The 19,857-nt window shown below is 39.7% G+C and overlaps 2 protein-coding genes across 2 annotated transcripts in view; both read right to left on the bottom strand.

The window, feature by feature from the left end:
* Positions 1-6,870: 6,870 nt before the first annotated feature.
* Positions 6,871-8,348, bottom strand: LOC109579480 (uncharacterized). Its single transcript, XM_019989907.3, has one exon. The coding sequence runs from the start codon at positions 8,169-8,171 to the stop codon at positions 7,089-7,091; it is 1,083 nt and encodes a 360-aa protein (XP_019845466.2). The 5' UTR covers positions 8,172-8,348; the 3' UTR covers positions 6,871-7,088.
* Positions 8,349-16,684: 8,336 nt separating this feature from the next.
* Positions 16,685-19,857, bottom strand: part of LOC105225316 (protein obstructor-E) — a 50,624-nt gene continuing 47,451 nt past the window's right edge. The window contains exons 5-6 of the mRNA XM_011203714.3: positions 17,030-17,426; positions 16,685-16,953 (exon numbers count right to left, since the gene is read on the bottom strand). Coding sequence (XP_011202016.1) covers positions 16,800-16,953; positions 17,030-17,426 — 551 coding nt within the window. The 3' untranslated portion in view covers positions 16,685-16,799. The remainder of the gene's footprint in view (positions 16,954-17,029; positions 17,427-19,857) is intronic.

The raw sequence follows: 19,857 nt of genomic DNA on the forward strand, positions 1-19,857 counted from the left end.
CAAAATTTTTGTGTGAACTTTTTTGATGTTTTTGTCAGTAACAACTTCTTTTGGGGGTCTACCGCTTTCACGACTTCGGTGATAATTTTTCCACGTCTTAGCACACTGATTGATTTTCTTGTGGTCTGGAAAGTCGTCATTAAGCTAAGTTTTGCTTCAACTGCATATTTCCATTCAAAAATTTATAAAAACGTCTTTTGAAGGTTAGGGTTAACTAAAAATCATCTGAATTTACGATCCTTTTTTGGCTCTACACAACTGTCACCGGTCACACAGTAGCATATGGTGAGCTGGTATAGTGAATTAGACCCTCAAACAGGATTGCTTAAAGCTCTGGAGAGTATCCTCGACATCCAGTGGTTTGGTGTAGTATAGATGGTGGACATACCAAAATTCTTATACCCTAGTAATAATGTAGGGGTCACGACGGAAGCACCTGCTGTTAAGATACCACGTTCCGAAAATTTGAAAGGTGAAATCGACTAAATAAAGTGCATACGCATAGGATGAGACGTTGGAACATTAATTATGCGAATTCCCGGCCTTCAGCCTGATGAGACCACGGCTCCCAACGCTCCGGCTTAAGACACATTGTAGAGTTGGGGTACAAAAATTACGACCGCCTGTGTTCTAACCGATTTCTTTATAATTCGTAAATTTCTTTCCAGCAAGAGTTCTCTTTACGTATAAGCATAGGTAAAACAGAGTCACATGACTTTTCGAAAAAAAGAAGAAATCCAGAGAGAGCTCAATCGTTTGTGCAAAGAAAAAAAATATTTTCAGTGAAGTTTTGAAATCGGTTATTCGGATTCCTTAATAAATAAGAAGGATATTTCTTAATAAATACAAAATATTTTTAGTCACACATCTTCATGAGCAGACTGTACCACTTCATAGGTTACATAACGGTGGTATTGCAAGTACATAAAACATTGTATACATAACGTTACTTGGAGCTCATAAAATACTGATCAATTTGCCAAGCTGTTGAATTGACAATGGAAAAGTCCATATTTAATTCAGCCACTGCTATAGTATATGCCTGCGCAGAAAAAACGAGAAGTGAGTGGTGTGTTAGGTAACCACCCTTATTGTTAGTTTCTACTTTTGATGTTGTACTTTTGCTTAAGTGAAATTTAGTTGAAAATTGGCAGAAATTGCCAACTCATCATTATTTGAGTGCAGGTGAAACTAAGCGTATGATGCATACATTTGTAGAGGTATGTACATATACCACATAATATACTGGGTATAACTCAGGTAGCATGTATTGGAGTGTGAGGGTACAGCAAATGTCGAATTTGTCGAATTATTTTAGTTTGCTTGAATTTCCAATCGAATTTGCTTTATGTCAGAAGTGCTTAATATAAGCGTGATTTATTCAAGCAGTGCAGGGTTGATATTGAATAAGGCAACAGTGTGTTACTTATACGCCATGTACAATGAGCAAGCTAGTAGTGGAGGCAGCATTACTTTTGGAAGTATTAAATATGCAAGTGACATTGATATGTTTGTTCGAAGTGAAGAACTTTCGATTGCTTGTAAAAAAAGTAGTATTATGAAATTTTTTTATATTTCTTCATATTTAACTACTTTCTTTTATCAAGATCCCCTGAAATTTTTAGCTAAAATGACGTCATCAAACCCATATTTAAACAGAATTGAGATGAGAAACATAGACACATTTGTGCGAACGAGCGCTGGTGAGTCAGGACAAACATTTTCGAGCGACGTATTTCTGTGAGTGCTGCAAGCTGAAAATACAGCGTTCGTTAGAACAGAGGTACGCGATTAAATTCTGTATGAAACTCAGTATGTCTTCGACAGAGACGTTTGATATAACCAATCAGGTTTACCCAGATGTTGCCTTAGCAAGAAGTGGTGTATATCGGTGGCACCAGGACTTTTTGGAGGTGCGGTAAGACTTCCCTGATGAATGAGCAAATCCAAAGTGAAAACGATGCTAATTGTCTTTTTTGACATCAAAAGCATCGTCAACCATGAATTTGTGGGCAAACTCCTGGACAAACCTTCAACGCAAAGCTTTACGTGGAAATCGTCAAGGGACTCAAACGAAGGGTCAATCGGGTCCGACAAGACATCGCAGCCCATTGGAAGTTGCACCATGACAACGCTCCGGCTCACACCGCCTTTCTTGTGAACAGCTACCTAACCAAGGCTTCCGCAGCCGCCCACAGCCCAGATGTGGCCTCTTTTTTTTTCCTTGTCTGAAAAGGCCGAGAAAAAGCAAATATTTTGATACGACAGAGGGGATCCAAGCAGCATGCACCTCAACTCTCAAAGCTATTCCGGAGAATGCCTTCCGTGCCGCCTTCAACGATTGGTTCAATATTTTTTTTTTTAATCGAGTCAATCCTATTACATTCCAGACGAACCATGTCGCTCATTGGTCGCTTTACCGTGATAGAGGGGCTTGAGTAAAAGTAATCGGTATAACCCAAATCGGAACGTATATTCCTTTTCCAAACTAAGAGGAACACCCCATAATTTCCACAATGGGGATTTGGATGAATAAAACTTCAGTTTACGCTCATCTGATATTGTGGTAGTATGATATCGAGGTGACCGTTCTGATGGCTGAATGGTCAGCGGTCGGTTATTAGTTGATCATGAACGGTTCCTCCGAAATCGGAAATATTGAATTCCTTCTCCACGCATACCGACTCTGTGGACGAGTCACCAATCCGACCTACGCGTGGAACTACAAAAGAAAACATAAAACAAGTAAAAACAAAAAAATAGATACTAATACTTTGAGGACTCACGTTCGGACAACGGCCAAGACCATGCCTTAAAGAACTCCAAGACCCCTAACGGAGTCTGACAAAGACGTCCTCCTCTCAGATGACGATTAAGAGTTCTGAGCAATGAATTAAGGACTCTGAGACCCCTAACGAAGTCCGAGGAAGACATTCAAAGAAGACGATTAGAGTGCTCCCGGATGTATCAGTCACAGTACGACGGAGATCACGCAGGAAATATACCGGGTACCAACCGAAGTACTGATAGCGTCAATACTTAACCTTCCACCTCTATAGCAGTCACGAGTACCAATTAAAGTACACATGCGGCTAAAGGAGAAGGTCAAAGAAAGAAGCGAAATAAATTCCTAAATCACGTGCGGAAACGCCAGAACTAATGGGTGGTCTTCATTATAGCAAAAATTGTCAAGACAAGGCTGCCGGCTCTCAATTGACGAAGGCGAATTAAAGTACTTACAGTTTAGGAAAATGAAAGCTTCCTTAGAAGAAAGTAAACAGAAACTCGACAAACTAGAAGAAACGGTTATTAATCTGGGTAAGAAACTGTGATATTTGCAGTGTATTGTCTTCGAATACTGGCAGCAAAATTCAAAGTGGAAGTTATGAATAAGACCTAGAAAAAGATTTTGAGTTATTACCAATATAACCATACCTTACTCACCAGAAAGCCACCAAATATTAGTTATTTGAAATTCAGCAATACGTAACCGAAATGCACCCGAATTTATATCTGAGAAAAAGGAGTAGGCAGTGCTTTCCATAAACTCTTAGAGATATTTTTATATCTCTATAACAACAATAACTATGTGCTTCTATTTATTGAGCGAAGTCACCTGGCTAAAGGCTGATCTAAACGGATATTTTCACGACTCAGTTGACTGAGGTTCGCATAAATGAGGTTCTCGCAAGTTAAGTATTATTATGGAATATAAATTTCAGCACTCCTTGAAGGGGCGTACTGAAAACGTTCGCGATGGCAAGGTAGAATTTCAAAAGAGATATTATGGCGTTCGAAGGAAATTAAAAAAATTTTTTGGTAAGCAAAATTTGCAACAACAGATCGTTACTTTGATTGCTTAGGATATGTTCATTGATCGTTTCATAAAATTATTAGACGTCAGCTTAATTTTGCGCACGCTTTTTTATTCACAAGCACTTTAAATTTGGTATATAAAAGTGTTTAAGCACTTAAGTAGATACATAGGTGAAAGTCGTTTCAGAAAATAATAAAATCACAAAAATGTATGAAGTTCTAGATTTCACATGAGTTCACGCCACGGTGCACTGCGACTGAATTCAATATTGAACAGTATACCCAGCGAACTATAACATCACCTTTTTTTTTTAGTTATTCAAGAGAATTGTGTGTCGCCTGTCGTATAAATCGAAGTCAATAGAGCTCTTTGAAGACCTATTCGATAGAAGGGAACCATATAATGCATGGCGTTCCCCGGAAGTCAAACTAAGCCGCACGCGTGCGTTCGGTGCCAGTTGCGTTGGATATTTAAGTACAAAATCACTGTACAGCTGACTGGAACGCCGACTCGTCCGTTTATGGTTGCCTTGTTCCGCTTGATCCAATAAGTGATAACTATATCTCGTACGACTATAAACTGGCCAATTTTCATTTGGTACATCGACGACATTGATAGAGCTGCGAGTACTTCTTGATGGAGTGCGCGATCTCCGACGATAACTGTGTGACCTTCTTCGATTGGAGTAACGTCTAGGCTTATTACCTCTGCCGAAGAAAGCGCGGTATTCACGCATGGCTTCAATGGGATTCGGGAATGAGGTTTGTGTCTGTAACGAGACATTTGTCTGTCTTTGCTTGAGCTTATCTTCCATGCCGCCCCCCACGGTCGCATACAGTTTATTTAAGTCGTTTAAAAAGCTATTATTACATACTTCATTCGGTTTGTTTGCAGTATCTTTGAAACTGTAGATAGAGCGCTTTAAACGTTCCAGATAATCACGATAAGTGCGATAACTGTCACCCTTGTGGTGTTGGTAGTCCCGATAGCCGTCACCCATGTGGTGTTGATAATCACGATAACCATCACCCATGGTATGGTATTTACGATAATTGTCACCCGTGTGCCACTCGTCATTATATTGTGTTTGCCGACATGTCGGACAGTATGTTAACGGTATCTCAACCATGCTTTTGTAGCTTTCGTAATCCACATCGAGTCGTTGCAGAATGCGTGGCGAGCAACCTGGTATAACTTCGTGCATGTCACGGCGACTCTTTCGGCAACTTTTGAGTTTGTTGCACAAGCAGCTTCGTCGTTTCCTCTTCGCGCTTGCTTTTTGCTTCGATAGATCATACGAACTGTAGAGATCCGTTACACTCGTACTTTTCATCTTCAAGTAGTGGCCCGTTAGCTGGCGCTCGTAAAATTTATACTCATCGCTGCTACGACACTTGTTGTTGGAAAATAGTCCACAAGCGGAATGGCTTCTGAAGTATTTCTTGCAACAGCAAGGGCATGTCCAGCGTTGGTGTCGGCAACAGCTCTTCACGCTGCTCGGTTCGTATAGGTATGTGGATGAGCAACTCGCGCAGCGTCTTCTGGCGTAGCTGTCGCACTGACTGCAGCTGTGACAACATTCACACATTTTTGTAATTTTTTATTGTAATTTTGTGTAATTTTCAAGAGAAAAGTCGTTAGAAGTTGAATTTTTTTAATTTTTTATTGTTTACCAAGCGCAATGACAGAAGTTATAAGAGTGTTTACATGCTTGTTGTGAAGTTTTAGACTCGATATGGCTTTTGAACTTCCCGATTAATGAATAATAAATAATAATAATATCGAAAATGCTTCTTCTTCTTACATTTGTCAATATCAGCGATTTGCTTGGAAAATCAGCTTGAAAATTTTAAGGCCCCAAAATGATATAATTGATATAATTAAGGGATCGTCATTCTGAGAAAAAAACGTTTAAAGATCGGAGATGGAAAATGTTAGATAAGTCGTTTACATACGATCAATCGGCGATGCCAGGTCCATACAAAATCCTTTCTGCTTCCTCAAACTGCTTATTTTAGGCTGAAATTTCGTTTTGATGAGCTGTGCTGTCTTTTTTGATGTCCAGAGAGCTTCGGCGTTGTGAAATGTTGATGAGTTTCAGACCTCAAACTACGGACTCTTTCTGGCTATTTTCGCCACCGAAGTACTTGCAAATGATGTTTCGGTCTCAATGCAATGTCGATTCGTTCCTTTGAACTTTACGGGTCTCTTTCTAGCACGTCGTGAATGCGTCCCCCTCGCCTTTTCTGTCCATTTCGAATATTTTCACTCATATGTCTATATGTGGTTAATGTCGAAAACGAAATGAAATGACTGGCCAGTTTATTTTGGAAAGTTATATAACGTAAGGGCATCATAAGAAAGGTGCACACTTAGGTAGAAAAATAAACAAAAGAAATAACGGTCGAACGGAGCACCGAACGAGGCAGATGTCTCGCTCCGTTCCTTACTATGTTCCCGTTCTACAAGAAACACTGTAGCGACCGTAATAACTTGAATTTTGATTTCAAAATTTGAGAGAATGTTTATTATAGTGTATACTATCCCTTAAGGCAACAAAAATAAAACCGATTTTTAAAAATTTCACACTGAGATGATCACTTAAAATAAGCTAGGGGATCCAATTTTCGATCACTTTTTGCGACATACGGCGACAGCAGCAGTAACGCGCCAAATATTTTCTTCCAAGACGTCAATCGTATCAGACTTTATCTGTGTAGACATTCGATTTCCCATAGCTCCACAATTAATTCCTCAATGACTGTAAGATTATGGCCAGCTTCAATTTGACGAAATAATATTTTCAACATTAGATTCAGCTCTTTATAAAAATTGGTGTACTTGTGGAGTGTTCATCTCAAATCACATAGCTGAGGTTTGTGTCTTGGCTCCTCGGCTTTAGTTCATATAGCAACCCAAAACACTTTTGAAGAAAAATCCAAGCCAAGGCTCACACCCTTAACTTTTCAACTTGAGTTAATCTCTCGGCAATGTTAGTGAATTGCTTTTTTGAAACAAATTTCCAAACTTAAATTTTATTGAGTTTACAAAAATTTACATTCTATCCCGAGCATAAAATAATAAAAATACAAAACTATACATATTGCACCTACACATATGTATGTAAGCTTATCATCAAGTATATAATACTAAGGGTGAAAATAAGGAGGTATTTAATGATCTCAATGATGGCCCTACGAATCACAATTTAAATACATAATATGCATCGATTGTGTATGTACATATTATGCATGTTCTCATCTGAGTTCAGCTAAATTTTCTTACTAGTCTTGCGTCGACCCAAATATCTTAGAATCTGTCTCGGTGAAGTTTTGAAATGACGTTTCTTTACCGTGTGGAATTCCGTAGGATATCTAAATGATTGACTGGATGACTCAGTGGAAAGCACATCTCTTAATGAATGGAATTGCGTAATTCTGCGATTGGAGGTTAAGAGGTTCAAGAGGGTACCTCTATCCATAAACAATTTCAATTCGCGTGGCTGTACAAGTTTACTGTGCCTGTGCCGAATATGGGGTGTGGCACTGAGGAGTGGCGCAGGCAAACTACCGAAGAATCCTTCGAATTCATATTGCCTGGCAGCTTCACAAATGTAATCGTTAAAGCCGAACACAGCGTCCTTGCCACCGCCAACATTAGCATATAATGTATTTAAGCCGGTGAGGAATTCTTTACTCAACAGCTGTTTGACATTCAAACCACCTTGCCCGTCACTGCTGATATATCTGAGAAAATTTGCGGTGGAATCATCCCTAACACACGGACAGGTATTATCATCAAAATAGCCGCCGCCTGGCCACTTTGGGTAGAAAGTGAGTGGCACTTCCGGCAATAGGTCGTACGGATCGCAATTGCATTCGTTAAGTACTGCTTGTTGCAAGAGCAGCGTGCGCATGCGCTGACAATCACAGTTCGGCGTTTGGGCAAGCTTGCGCAGGAGACCGCCGCGGCATTCATCTGGCTGCTCGATTATGATTTCTGCCGGCCGCTTGATTTTTTGTTGCTTTTTCTTGCTTGCTTTTCTTTGCGGCTGGGTTTCTGTTGTTGTTGCGTAATGCTGAGTTTTTTCCTCCTGCAATGGGTTGGCAAAGCTCAAATTCATCACTGAGGCTGGCGGCTGACGCGGCCGTTTCGCCCGTCGCCGCAGCAGCGTGTCAAAATGTTGCTTCAAAGTTTGCTTGTAATGATCCGTTAGGCAGCGCCTGTAGCATTTCCACTCATCTTCGTTACATTGGCGCGGCCAAATGCAGCTCGAGCAGTTGCGTGGCGGCATTGTTGTGGCGCCGCAACAGCTGTTGCACATGCAATGCAAGTTGCGACAATATTTATGCATTTTTGTACTTTTATTGTTTTAGGCGGGACTTTTTTAAGAATTTGGATTTTGCGAAAATTATAATTTTGTTTGATTTTGTGTTCGAAAACTGTGAATTTTTAAGCAAATTTGCCGAAAAGCGAATTTTGGTTTTTTAACTCTCGAAAAATAAATTTTGTTTATTTAAATACGAAGTTGTCAATTACATTTCTATTTTAGATCAGAGTTTCTAAACATTCAACAGAAGCGGGAAATATTTTAGGATCGATTGAGGAGTTAGAATATTTGATTGAAAGAATCCTACATTCATACCTTATAAACATTTGAGATATCATATATAATATATATGTATATTGGTTATTCAAAGTAAACCATACTCGTCATGGGAATTACGTTCAGATCAAATTCGACTCATATTGTCGAAATCAGCAGTTTCAAGTTTTTTACTACAAATCTTGGGTGGGCTTCAGAATGCCATGCTAGAATTTCAGGTATAAAAGGAGTATAGGCGTTAAGTTAAGGTTCTCCAGATCAAGAATATGTACATAAATACGGGACGGTATTCTAAATAGTTCCACAAATCTTTGTTGTTACTTACAAAATAGGCCCTTGAGCAAGTTATGCACCTATACCACGGCTGCTATCGCCTTTTGTGTTACTTCAGCGAATTTTGGTTTATTCGGTTTAGGCATTTATCTAAAGCACCATTCACTAAATTGTTGGACAGTTTCGAAGGTAAACTCATAAACCCTCATCTCGTCGGCAGTAATGATACGGTTGACGAATCTACGGTCTACAGCAACATTACCACTTTTGCGGCCTCTACTTCAGGTCTTTTGGTACGAGTTAAGCATTGGCATGCTTAATACTCAAAATATTACCCAAAAGTTTTGAATGGATCAACAGAAGATGTTGAGACTCACTGCCATCTCTTTGATATCCATATGCGATTTTCAAACACTGTTTCTTTAACATTTTCGCTGTAAACGTCATTAACAGAGGTGGATAGACGGCTCGTATAGGGTAAATGTTCGATGACTTCACGAACTTCACTTATGCTTTGTGGCAAGTACTTTTGCTTGTGATAAAGTAGACTCCACAAAATACTTCTGGGACATTTTCAAGGAACCGATAGATGTGATTCCATTGGAAACGCAAAATTTCAAGCATATTCTAGTTGTTCAAAAATTTTCCATGGTATTAATCGCCAGATAAACTTTCCGCGCCGTAAATAAAAACTACTAAACGCACTGTAATCCACATAAGGAGATCAGAATTTACACGAATAAACGTAGGATTGTACCAAAAAATCAAAAAATGTTAATCGATTCGGTTTGGCACGCAGTTAAGATAGACAGTCCGAGTCAAAATTGCTCAGATGGTAAATCGCTATCTGCACTGTATCTGATATACTTATACCCTAAGCCATCTAACGTTTTAAATTTGAATTATCTATATTTCGACATTGGAAACCTCAAATACCATTCGGAAAGTGACAGATATTCAGTAAAAAGTCTAAAATTTACGAAATAGGTCGCTATTCACTAGAAGAAAACTGGGAAATATTGAAAACTTGAAAAAAAAACCGAGAATGGTTAATTTTACCGAAAAATCATCTTTTCGGACGAGGCTCATTTCCATCTCGATAGTTACGTTAACAAGCATTTGGTTCCAACAGGACGGCGCTACGTGCCATACAGCAAACGCTACACTCAATCTTTTACGCCCTATCTTCGAAAATCGCATAATCAGCAAAAGAGATGATGTGAATTGGCCTCCCAGAAGCTGCGATTTAACTCCGTTGGACTATTTTCTGTGGGGTGCTGTTAAAGATAAATGTTATGCCAACCATTCAGAAACAATTCAAGATCTAAAGTACGAGATTCAAGCTGCTGTAGCTCAAAAATTGGGTGGATCGGATAAGCTACTGTAAACTCAGCCGTGGTGGTCATTTGTCCGAAATTGTTTTCCACAAATAAATATTAGACCTTTGAAAAATATCAAGCCGTATTGACTTTTTAAATTTAAAATTTTATATGGCCCACCCGTTACTAATTCTTTACTTTGTTCAATGACGGTCAGTTTTCCATAACCGAAATGGAAAATGATTTTTATTCGCACAAATACTATCAACTTGAAAGCATTGCTCAAAATTATTTGTGGAATGTTTTCTGCCTCTGCAATAACAATTTTCCTGGTTTTGTGAGCTTTGATTTGCCTAAGCAATTCATTTCCAAATGAAGCACTCTCTCAAGAATTTTTCAAAGAAACCCTCAGTTATTGTCTTTACTTTAGCGGTTGACATTAACTGTTAACTACGAGTCTGTTTTAAGCAGTTAGTTCACATTAGCGAGTAAAGTTACTTTCGGAAGAACATAAAACATAGCACAGTCGAATGACCTGAGCTGAAAACTTCCAATATTTGATCTTATGCTGAGGAAGAATACTGAAATACGCAAAGCAGATCTCTTAGCCGCATGGATAAAAAAAGAAGTAATAACGTTAAGAGAGGAATGAAAGATAGGCAATATATGAATGAACCTGAAGTGAACATCGCATTCTGCCTGAGTTTTTAAATCTAATTCTTTCCATATTGCTTTAAGGGAGGACTTATAAAATAACTAGGGATAATTTTCTTAAAATATACGAAATTAAACAGTGACTGGAAGCAATTTAGATACTGAAACATAAATTTAATAATCAATAGATTAGGTTTGACGGCTGATCAAAGATCGCACTTGGACTGCTAAGTGTAGTTCTTTCTGAAGCAATAGAAAATAAGAACCCCTGTGTTCGAAGTTGTGAATTAGCAAAATAATTAGTAGCCAATACAAATTTGCACAGGAGTTTAATTTCCACTGGCGCCAGTTCGGTGGGATATCTGAAGGTATGCGCTTCTAAGTGTTTAAGTCTTGACTTCCTAAACGCGGAACAGCCAAGAAGGAAGTGTTGAGTTGATTCATCTTCTTTCATACAGCTTCTGTAGAAGTCGTCTGGGAAACGGCGATAGAGTATGTGGCTTGTAAAAGTCCCACAACCAGGGTGAGATTAGCCTTACTGAGGGCTAAAATACCACTAGATCTAATGCGATCGATCTTTGACCAAAAGGCTTTTACGACAGCGCTTGTGCCGATATCGGTCCAATGCTGGCCAAGCTTTCGCGAAGCCCAACAATCTAGTAATAGGACACAAGAAGATACGGGAACACCGACCGGCTCACATTCTTCCGATAGTGGTTATAGGTTGCATTTCCTCATCAGCTTTGGATTTTCCTGCGATTCCGCTATGGCTTGGTACCCATACCAGTCTATTCACAAAGACAATCAATGCTTTTGATAGCGAGGTTAGGAACTGCTCGACACTGTTAACGAGTTCAAGACTAGTATCGCCGCTTTGTTATCTGATTGAAAGGTCTGAAGGAGGTTGCAAGCCGATGCTGTAGATCGGTTGCTACCTTAATAGCTACAACCTCGACTGGAAGATACTGCAATAGGCAGGAAGTCTGAAGTAGAGTCCCTGACAATAAATACTCCTTCAACCAGATCCATACGACAGATGAATCCTTTCGTTAAAAACGGGTGTAAAATTTAAGGAAAACATCACATAAAAAGCTTTTGAAAACCTGATTACATTGAAGACTTGGTAGTGTTTACTAGGAAATCAAACTCACCAATGCGTGCAATATTTAGAGAGAGAAGCTTGTAGTCTCCAGTAAACATTTTCGATATATTGGAATGGTTGACAGAGAAGTTCTAAAAATCGCCTAGCTATACCTTCCGCTAGGATCATTGTTCTACAAGATCATCTTTCAATCTAGAAATTCGATCAATTTCTCTGTTAAAATTATTCCTTTAAACTCATGTTAAAATAACCATAAAGATGTTTATAATAAAATTAACAAACTGCAAAGAATTGCTTTTATTTCCATAGTAATTTTTAGCACAATAAGTATTTACTAATTCAAAAGAATTCTCGGAACCCACACTTAGTACTAACAAGAAATTTACAAAGTTTTTCTTACACAAAATTTCACAAAACTTCAATTAGTCTCCGAGATCGCGCAGTTGTCATTGAATCTCTCATCAGCCATATGAGAAATTCAATAATAACCGTTAGATCTAGCCACGAAGTACTACATAATTTGGACATAATCAAAAATTGCTACTTTTTTTCTCTCCAAGATGTAGAATAAGGGAATTTGGCGTAAGTAGATCTGACTGTAGTTTTAGGACCATCATCAACTACTTTCCTACTATAATACAAAGGACTACGTCTACTTCTATCGGTAAGGTTGACAACGTTCTTAGGACCTTCATCAATTGGTTTTCTGCCATAATTCCAACCACTACGTGTATTTCTATCAGAAAAGTTGATAACGTTCTTAGGACCCTCATCCAATGCTTTTCTGCTATAATTCAAAGGGCTACGTGTACTTCTATCGGTAAGATTGATTCCGTTCGCTGCTTTTTGCGACGTGCTGGGTGCTGCGTCCGATTTCTGCCACAACGTTGGTACACTCATTCTATACTTATCACTGTTAACACCACTCAAACGATTTGATCCACTCGGTTCTTCTTCTTTGCTCGACTCTTTCGCTGACGGTTCCTGTGCTACAGTTGGTAATTTCGGCTTTTTGCTTTTCGCGCCCGTGTCCTTTCGTAAAGTCATTTGTTTCTTCGTTTTAGTAGTTTGTTTTTGACTGGCGCGGTTTAGCTTCTTTGGCGTTTCAGGTCCCGCAGCTCGCGCAGTACCCGTAGCACCCGCAATACGTCCCGCTCCAACCCCCAGTGTCCACTTCATTCTCCCTTTCGGTTTGATCGGTTTTACAGTCTTCGTTTTCATTTTCAATTTCGTTTGTGTTTGCTTATTGGTGCGTGTGGTCTTATTGAAGAATACCTCGAATTCGTGACGTATCTCTGCAAGCTCTTCGGGCGTACAATGCGACACAGAAGATTTCGTTTTGCTGCCTAAACCGCCATTAATGTCGGCATATAATTTATTCAAGTTGTTTATGTATTCGTTACTCTTCGCTGTTGGCGACTCGTCTTGCTCGGATTCATGCAGTTGACGATCGATATTTTCAAAGAACTCTTTCTCCATATCATGCCGTTTCTTCGAGGGATAATACGTGAAAGGCACATCGGGACTGTCACCACGATTTTGTTCATCACAACATTCGGTTTCTTTCGGCTTGAATAATATGTAGGCTAAACCGCCACCGTTGAGATAGACTTTTCTGCCCAGTTTACTGTGTGAATTCTTCATTGTTGTTGTACTGCGTGCTGCCGTACCGCTAAATCGACGTTTACGGTTTTTACGTCGTCCCGACTTATTTAAGAAAAAGCGTGCACCCTTCTTCAACAGCTCCGACTGTGCTCCATGCACATCCATTTTGGCTGAGAAGCAATCGATTTTTAGCGACTTCCATAACGGTGGATCGGCCATGCTACTGGCTTCCTGCTGCAAATAGTGACCAGTTAGGTGTCGTTGATGTAACCTATACTCGCTGTTGGGATCGTTCAGCAGCGGCATACTCGGCTGATTTGCCGCGTAAAAGTGATGACATGGCGGATATGCTTGTTCGTAATTGTTGTAGCCCGTATACCAGTTCCAATTATTATAAGGACATTGATTGTACCAGGGAGTAGCGTTATAGCCATCATATGACCATTGCCCATACTGTCCATACGTTGAGTGCCCCCAAGAATACTGGTTACCATTGTAACCATCTCCCATACCTTGATCAAACATTTTTATGATTTTTTAGTTATATATTTTCACTTTTTAAATTTTTTACAGATAAAGACGATATCGACATTCTTTTTTACAGAAAATTTTCACAAAATGTGTCAATTCAACCATTTCGTTTTACAAATTCCATGAGATTTTTGTTAGAAAACTCTACACACATGTAATGGGGTGGGTCAAAAATTACAACATGATTGATTCCTAGGAATACAGTGGAAGATAGAACTAAAGTTTAACTTTTTAAACGGGAGACGTTTGCAAAGAAAGTGGACGGAAAACTGCCCTGACTCTTTGGAAGACCTATTTAGTGTGCACTTTCCAGGTTGTAAGGACGTAGTATGTCCAAGCTGCAAAGGGCGTAGTGCGGTAAACCTTCCCGAACACATCTTGAGAAAAAAATCGCTCTTTCAAAATATACAAAACTTTCGGTATGGACGGAATCATACCAGCAATGCTACAGAATACGCTCTGTCTATCCGTGCCATGGCTAAAAGCGATGTTTAGGGCTATGTGCCACACTCAGGGAGAGCTTATCCAAGGCGCGGGGAATTCACTGGTATTTAATATCGAAAGGGCTCTTGAATGTAAGGACTACACTCTTGCAGCTTTCCAGGACATTGCTGGAGGTTTCAACAACGTCTCTACGGAATCTATTCTGAATGGTATCTAGTCAATAGTTGTTGATCCTGCTGGATCAGAAGCTTTTTGACCTCTAGATGGCTAAGAGTAGAATGGAACTACGCTAAAATGACCAAGAAAGACTGTAGATGTACTCCACAAGATGGAAGGCTATTTCCGTTTCTATGGATACTAGTGGTGAACAAACTGCTAAGAAACTTGAACGCCAAAACCCCTAATATAGTGACATATCGGACGACATTATCATCTTAATAACAGGTAGCAGTATTATGACCACCACTGTCAATATATTCCAGAATTAGGCATCGCAAGAAGTTTTTTGGAAAGCAGAGTAACAGTGGAAAGTGTTGCCAGAAGCAAGCAACTTCACTTCTATTGGATGCTAGGCCACAAAGGCATCGAAGACAATGAAATAAGGGACGATATTGCCATGAATTATGTATAGTCAACATGTAGAAACCCGTGATCAACATTGGGAAAACTAGGCATTGTATAAAGAACGATCTCGACAGAAGCATGACAAAGGGAATCAAAACCCGATGGAACGAATTATCCGGGTGCAAAACTGCTAAAGTCGTCTGCAAAGCGGCACATCGGATGTACACAAACATGATGGAAATACTAATTGGTCACTACCTAGAGGCGATACACGCCCGCAGTATGGGGTTTACAGATCAAAAAGAATACAGGAACAATGGAGCATTTCTTGTGGACTTGTTGGCAAGACTACGCTGTAAGCATCTGGGCTCCCCATGGTGTAATACACTAGACAAGGTATTGATAGTGAGGTCGCAGAGTATGATAAAATTCGCGTCAAGCGCAGGCATCCAAAAGATGACTATTCCTCTTAGACCTAGCAATTGAACTCCATCTGATATCGCTAAGGACCAAAACTAGTCTATACGTGGCTTATTTGGCCTACCAGACCTATCTAACCTAACCTTTATCTGTGCAACCTCCGAGACGTCGTCTTTGACCGATAGTTGAAACTATTTTCCTCTACAAATATTTGCATTCGCATAGAAGTTGTTCCATAATCTCTTTTTCTTCGAATAATAATCTTGACAGTTTGCCACCTTAATCAGGGTGAGATGTCTTTAGGGTATTCAAGATTGCCAAGATCATGTGCAAGATCTAAAAACACACATTCTTTTAGCTCACACGGTCTCTAAGGACTGCCGCACGGCTTTTGGCCTAATGACAGGACACAACTTATTGGCATCACACGCGAGCCAGATGGGCATAAGAAAAGACGATGCATGCAGAAAGTGCAGAGAAGTAAACATGACAGTGTCGCTGAAACGCGTCCTTTGCTTCTGTCTAGTCTTATCTAGAACTCGTCTTAGTTATCTAGGAGTTTCGCAGTTCAAGGGATGAAATAACAAAATTAGTTATCAATAAGCTCTGAAATTTCAGAAAGACCGCTGACGTTCTGTATGACGAATATTTCAGTACAAATCAATCTAAGACTTTATTGACATTACTAAGAACCAGTAGGTCTATATATGGCATGAGAGCCGATCAGTGTAACTTAACCTAACCTACGTTATTTTTCTAGTATTAACTTATATCTAGCTTTCGAAATACAAAAAGGAAAGGTGTTCGGAAGTTGCTTCTCTTACTTTGAATTTCAAGAATCAAAATTAATATTTTCTCATTAGAATTGAATCAAAAATATTACTCTTTCCTAAAAACTTGAATTCGTAAATTTCGACTTATCGAAAGGCACCCGTACCCTACCCACCTGCGCTCACAATGAACCTGCTAAAGCTGAATTTATATTTTATAAACGCGAATGCAGCATTTAACAATTGATAATCAAAAAAATATATTGAAAACAAGTAATGGAAAAACATATTAAAATATGGTATATTGAAGAAGATATCAATAATATTGAGAATGATGAAATTTATGATTGCGAATAAAATTGCAATAAAGTCACACCAATTTACCGCAAGTCATAAAAAATAATTCAACAACACGAAAATAATGAAAAAATTGTCTATGTGTATGTGTGTGCGTACTTTCCAGTGCAATTCATAAACGCGGCTTAATAATAGACACTGAAAGGCGTTTTTATTCGACACTTAAGCGATGTACAATCGAACAATACACGGCGCATTTAATTGCATAGAAACACAATTCACTTTATAGAAATACTCTGTCGTGCTTTTATTGGCGAATTTCGAACGACGACAAAACAAACACAAAAAAACTTAAAGCTATGGACGTGGCAGTCGGCTTTACAAGCTAGCCACTCCACTACTCCTCCTCGACCTCCTCTTCAACGTGCGCCGCTTTGGCGGGTTTTCGTCGAGATGGGCCGCGTGTGCGCTGTGGCTTCTTGGTTTTCGGTTTCGGGTTCTCCAATTCCTCCAGTTCGGCGTCGGTCAGACGATCCTTGTACCAGTCGGCGCTGTAATGAGAGGACGTATGGAATATTAATATATAAACAGTTGTCAAATTAGCATTAAATAGGCGTTTCAATATACCATTCAGGCACGTTGCGCGACCAGTCGCAGTGCTTCTTCTCCTCGTCGAACACCTGTCCGAGCTTGCAGCCGTTGCGTCGCGGTATCTCACCATTTACACACACGTAGAAGAATTGACAGTCATCGGGATCGGCATAACGTGGATGTGTGACCGCCACGGACTCATTCACTTTGGGGCATTCGAATTCGAAAATGTCCTGCGAATTGCAACCCTTCACGCCGACTTCATCGGGCCATGTGCAAATGCCGGTTTTGGGATTGAACACCAGACCCTGGGGGCAGGTGATCATATTGAATTGCCCGTCGACACAGTAGTAGAATTTATCGCACACACCCTTCTCCTCATGACCAAAGTAACCGTTCTTGCGTGGACAATGTTGCGAGGGCTGCGGTGTCTCTGTGGAGGGAAAAAATAGTGAATATTTCAGTACGAGACGACAATTAAAATAGATTACTTCTACGATAGCAATATAAATCCTTGTTCTTTATAAGGCAAATCTCAAAAGATTATGTCAAACATATCACAAATACAAGTCTGAGAATCAGGCCAAATCACATCTACTGAGAAATATCTATCTGAACCATTTAGTTAGTTAAGTTAGGTTAGGTTAACCATCTGTAATTTAATATTTTAGTTGGAAAGCTCATTAAAGATACTTTAAAGAGGAACTTAGATCAGTCCGGAGAAACCGAACTAACTAAGGTAGATATTATCTGCTACTCGGGATTTTAGAACATTGAGTGTGGTCATATATTATATAAAGTAATACGGACTCTTTGATTAATCAAATATCATCGACTGAAGTCCATTTTTTCTAAAAGACGCCTTTTATTAAGCGAAGATCTCTTCCGGGCTTGAGGCCCCCAACACTCGGTGGCAGGGTGTTGAATGTGTCTAAAGGGGTCAAATTCTTGGCTTCACATTAGGTTCAACCTTACGATGGAGTAGTCATGCGGATCTAACGCTTTCCAAAGCCGTCAAAAGACTCATGATATGCAGACACCTAGCCGGCAGATCCTGGAGCTGCTCATAAGATGGCTGTATACCATGATGGTAAGGCCTTTATCACTTATGGAGCGGTTTCTTGGGCATCTAAGGCAACGCAGTCCCTGGTAGGCCTTCGATTATCGAAGCTGCAAAGGCTCGCCTGTATCTGCACTTATCGCTTTGAGTGAAGGAGTGTATAGGAAGACTGAACCGCCTATCAGTGTATAACCAGTACACATAATCTGGGTGCCGGGCATAAAGGGGTACTGGATAGTTGAAAATGTGACAGAAGTTTGACAGTCTACTATATCACATTACTTGTCACATAGCATTCAGTAAAATTCGTCAATTCATCGGAAACTTTTCTCATGAGAGTCACCCATTAACGTCTGTTAATGACGATTAGCTCAAAAACGCACATGAAGAAAAGACAAAGAAATGTTTTTGGCAACACACAAGGCAATCGGCGGGCCGGTTGTTAGCTACGCCGCACCAAGATTGTCGCCTGGATGCAGTGAAACGCAGACGAGTGTACGGACATGTCGAACACTGCACCGCGGACTACAACAAGATACCTCTTCATGTCTCTAATCGAACATCTACACAGTGAGGATCACATGCTCTCAGTTAAGGAGCATAAGGAACTACTCTCCAAGCAGTTTCGACCGCTGAGCTTTCGTAGAAATCATTCCGGCTGATACTTGCTTGTAGTGGAACTGCCTCCTTGAAGTATCAAGAGATCCTTCCTGAACTACGTCATAAAATAATACGCCGACCAGACTTCGAACGCAACAAACTTCAGGTATGCACTGACCGCCATTCACAGTGTAGGCATAAACACCTTCACCGACATCCTTTTAATAAATCGGGTACTTGGCATTACGTTGACTTAGAATTGCTGCGAGAATCGAGAATGGCAACAGAGGATTTCAACATGTCATATGGACCACCTCAACATAGTTTGGTTTAATTTGATGAAGGTTTTGGGTATGAAGGGTGGCTATGCCAGACTGGACTAGATCTGAGTCTTTTGTAAAACTGATATCCAGTAAATGTCACAAAATAGATCCTTGACAAGTAGCTGGGGTAAGGTCTTAAGTCATTATAAAAGAGCTGCTTAGATTGTTTTCAGGCTATTCAAAGTGTTTTTGTTGCAAACTTTTATGTAACCAAACAGATTTTTAGAATTTTTGCTACAAACACATACATATGTAAGTATGTGTAATGCACCAATTTGGCAAAAATGGAGTCATTGAAAGCTTTGCAAAAATCCGAAATCCTTAAAAAACGTTAAAACCAACGACAATTGCTGCGGCAAAAACTGTCAGGAACAACAAGTCATCGCAACCCTTATGAGTGGACCATTAGAAAAGCCTGTGTGACAGCAGTTTTTAATTTTTCATTTTTAAGCAGTGAAACCGAAAAAGCTGGCGCTACGCTTATGGTGTTTTTGTTATTCTTCTAACACTTTTTGTTGGTTTATTGCAAATTGGGCTATAACGCAGTATAACAAAGGCGCGACAGACAAGCAATCACTAAACCAACAACAAAAAAAACACAATGCAGACGACAACAGAAATTTACCGCTAGTCTGTATTTTCTAACTTTACGCATCAATGATGCAACCAACAAACACAGCACAACAAAGCACACACAAAAACAAAGGAAAACTCAGTAAACTGTAGCATATTTACGGGCGCTCAAAACTTATAACTGTGTATGTGCTACAATAAAACTACACACACACACACATTCAACAACATACGTCACAAGAGAATGACCAAGCCGCTGCAAAAGCGCTCAAATTAGAAGCGATAAAACAGCGACTGAGAGCAGTCAA

This window comes from Bactrocera dorsalis, chromosome 1, assembly GCF_023373825.1.
Source record: "Bactrocera dorsalis isolate Fly_Bdor chromosome 1, ASM2337382v1, whole genome shotgun sequence".
Lineage (NCBI taxonomy): Eukaryota > Metazoa > Arthropoda > Insecta > Diptera > Tephritidae > Bactrocera > Bactrocera dorsalis.